Here is a 3993-nt window from a genome sequence, read left to right on the forward strand (position 1 = left end):
AGGAAAGGAGAGGCTTTATCATGACTGCTACATACTCACTGTGGAAGATGGCTAATAAATAAACATCTCACAAATCCTCTTAGGAACTCAATATTCTACATACGATAAGGTCGCTTCATTCACTCTTCATCTCCAGGTGGAAAAGTACATTTGACCTGAAACAAGTCTCCAGCTGGGACATCATGACTCATCCACCTCTCCTCCACACTCACGCTCACCTCCAAACACCACCCTGCTCCTGCACACAAATGCCCATGCTCCAACCTCAATTCCTGCCATTGGTCTATGACAGTGGGATGCATGATGGGTGACTAAAGAGTTATCAAAGGCAGTGTCCATCAAACTGTGTCTGCTGTAAGTCGTGATGAGACAGGCGGGAGGTGGAAGCAGCTGGCGGCCCATTGATCAGTCGCTCTCTATCAGTGACTTTCACTATCTCCTCTCTACCTATTGATGGGAGACAGATGCCAATGAGATGACCCCATATCTCTCATTTGTATACTCTGCATCGCACTCTTTGTCCAATCAAAGTCACAGCCTCTTGGATGATCAGTTTATGTACACGCATGTTCAAGGCAACATATTTAGAAATACAGCTACATGCAGAGGACGATCGACTGCAATCCGATATATCCTGATCCTCACTGTGAGATTAAATTGGGAATTTTCTAATCTCTTCACTGCTCTGTCATGAAGACCAAATGTAACACAAAACAGCAGTTGCATATGCGTGACTCCATCCTGCTCAAGAGATGCACCACTCCTCTAAAGGACGGATGCAAGCTTATTTCTCTCTCTGACAAGGCCAGATGTCCCATTCCAATGAGATGGGATTTAAGCTCCATCCTTGCACAGATCAAAAGGCCTATGTGACATTATTCATGTCCGACACAGGCCCAGACTTGACGCAGCGAGCCAAATGAACTGTAAACCACGTCTCTATGAATACTCTGAGCTTCCATGCCATTGCAGTATTTGCATTTAAAATCCTCTCACTTTCACTGCGTTTTCTCGGACTCTTGTGTGTCGTTACTCTTGTTGACATAGGTCGGAGCCCGAGGATGCATTTACAAATGAAACCTGCCCTAGATAAGGGTGCGTGTCAGCAATATGGAGAAAAAGGCAGCTGTATGCGTGGCATGTGTAATGTCGATAAGAACTGTAACACAGCATTTTGTCCACATCGACATTCAGTTAAACGGACGGAAAATTTACAATGCACCATCGGTACAAATGGTTCAGATTGTCTTGTTCTTACCTCGACGTTTTCCAACACGCAGTAGGACAATACAGCCATCAATATTGCGGTATGTCCCATTTTCTCGCCTTTTTTTCGCTCTCTTTTTTTATAACCAAGTTGCTTGTTAAATAACTGCCTCCAACATACGCTGTCTGGTTACATGAGCTGAAGTGATGGACACTGCGTTCGTCGGGCGCCTTCCTGCGATATCTCCTGCGTCTGCGTCCTGTTCGCTCTTGCCAACGGGTTCTCCAATGGCAGCCTGGGATTTTAATGTGGATGAAGCCTGACAGAACCAAGCCCTGTTTCTGCGGGTATTTATCACAGTTTACTCATGGCGATCTCACTGTGGCTTAGTGAGGAGAGACATCTGGTGGTGATGGGTTGAGAATGCAGGACAGCCAGGGATCGCCTGCTGATTACCAGTGCGACAGTACATAGGGAGTGCACCCGAAAATATAATTAACATATTACTTTGCAGTTTTAATTTGTAAAATTATATGAAGTGGGTACCTCCTTCAGCTCAACAGCAAACACATCAGCAACAATTGTAATCAACACACATCGTAAGGCATATGAAATGCTCCTCTGTGAATAGTATGTTTTGTCTTATATGTTTTTCCTACAAAATAACTCAAGTACTTAAATAATAAATATTCTTAAAACTGCACCTATTACACTCATTATAAAATTGAGCATATGAATATACAAGCGGTTTAACGTTTTATTTTTAAATATACTAAAGCAAATATGGGGCACACAATTATTACACCTGGTAAGACATTAAAAAAACAATTATATACAATTACCCTCAGTTGCCAGTCTATGAGGAACAGCAAGGCAGCACTAAATAACACAGTCATTCAATAAACTGTGTTGCATTATACTGAGTGTTCCTAATATTTAGCATACATCTAAATGGGGTGCCAAAATGTCAGAAACTTGAATCAACACCAAACTGTTTTGAGAAAAACTGAACATTATACACTTCACGAAGGCAGTACTGTTGTAGACTTCATTCATTTTAGATGTGTGACTTGGAATGTAGCCTATTTTTATTTATTTATTGACTTTTCCCATTTTTTGTATTTTCTTGAAACACTCAATATTAAAAACCTCTTAAAATTTTTCAATAGAGAGTGTTGGCATAAACATTTCACTTTCTGAGTTTTTTTTTAATATTAATATGCACACCCCCAGCCTGCCTGTGGTCCCCCAGTGGCTAGAAATGGCGATGGGTGTAAACTGAGCCCTGGGTATACTTTCTGCCTGCTTCACCCGCCCAGAGAATTGAGAGAGAGAGACGTCATGGATTTCAAATTATGGAGCTAGAACAGTGAGGGCAATGGTAGAGAAAAAAAAATTTGGCATTGAAACAACAAATATCAGTACTGAAAACTGTTGAACTGATATAAAAAACACAAACATCAAAAAGTAATAATCTCACAATTCTATGATTTTGTTTCACTTTGACATTTGTCTGCATCATCATAGGTTTTTCAATGTCAATCTACATTTTTTTTAATGTCTGTGTCTTGTCAGTGTTTTTTTTTTGGCTGTCAAGATTTTGAGGGGAGGGACAACGAGGGCATGGTTTATGGGTAATTTACTTAGGCTACTGTCAGAGACTCCCCCTCCACAGGAATGCTCACAGATGTGTTGAAACCGCATATCTGCAATGACTTCCTCAAGTTCACCTGGAACCTCCAAATCTCAAGTAAGTCTGTTCATCTCTGCCATTTTTGCACATAATAGGTTTTTAGGCAAATCACATACTCACTAAAAGGCTGAACGCATTAACTGACAAACTACATTAAAAGTTAATACTAAACCAGCCTGGTTTTATGTGAAAAAATGGCAAGATTCCTGTGGAGGTGCGGTCTCTCCCTGTGGCCTAAATAAATTACCCACAAACCACGCCCTCTATGCCCCTCCCCTCAGGCCCCTCCTCCCTACGCCAAAACAGTGACAGAAAGTTAAACCTGAAAAGCACTAACATTGTAAAAATCTACACAGCGTAAAAAAAGAAAACTGTCACTGAAATACACAGACATCAAGAAACAATGTAGATTGACATTGAAAAACCACCATGTTGCAAACAAATGTCAAAGTGAAATAATATCCAAGGATTGTGAGATTATTACTTTTTGATGTTTGTATTTTATACATCAGTTCAACAATTTTCAGTGCCAATATTTCTTGTTTCAATGCCAAACTTTTCTTTTTCCATACCGCAGTCTACTGTCACTTTCCTAGCTCCATATCAAAAATGCAAAGTGGCAGTTGTGTCAAGGCCACACCCCCGGTCTCCACGTTGCCCCCCCCCCTCCTCCTCAAAAGCCACAGACTCAGAAAAGGCACATCCTAAAGAAAGCTCATTGTGGCTCTAATTCTGCTCCAAGGCTGAATGTCGGGAAAGAGACTTGAGATACAGTATTAGGGGACCACTAATGTCTGTATAATAGCATCCACATATCATCACACCTTTCATTTACTTTGTCCAGATGAGACTAAGCCTTTAATTAAGTAACAGTTTCACTGCAGCACTTTTACTTGGAACAGAGCAGGTTTACGTGGTTGGCCTATTAGTAGGGCCTATTTGATACAAAGTCCCCAAACGGAGGAGCAGCAAGTGTTTGGATAAAATGTCCCTTTGCACTATTTTATACATGTTAAGTGGAGACTCATGGGTAGTTATTTGATGCCATATATACAGTGTGGTCTTGTAGTTTTGCTTCCTTAGCTTAGCTGCT

At 41.0% G+C, this 3993-nt stretch overlaps 1 protein-coding gene across 2 annotated transcripts in view; it reads right to left on the reverse strand.

Moving 5' to 3' along the window:
- The window catches only part of aplp1 (amyloid beta (A4) precursor-like protein 1), a 32864-nt gene extending 31340 nt beyond the window's left edge, over window positions 1–1524 (reverse strand). For both annotated transcript variants that reach the window (XM_034875390.1, XM_034875389.1), the window contains exon 1: window positions 1259–1524. In XM_034875390.1, coding sequence (XP_034731281.1) covers window positions 1259–1318 — 60 coding nt within the window. In that variant the 5' untranslated portion in view covers window positions 1319–1524. The remainder of the gene's footprint in view (window positions 1–1258) is intronic.
- Window positions 1525–3993: the final 2469 nt, after the last annotated feature.

The sequence above is a fragment of the Etheostoma cragini genome, chromosome 6 (genome assembly GCF_013103735.1).
Source record: "Etheostoma cragini isolate CJK2018 chromosome 6, CSU_Ecrag_1.0, whole genome shotgun sequence".
NCBI lineage: Eukaryota > Metazoa > Chordata > Actinopteri > Perciformes > Percidae > Etheostoma > Etheostoma cragini.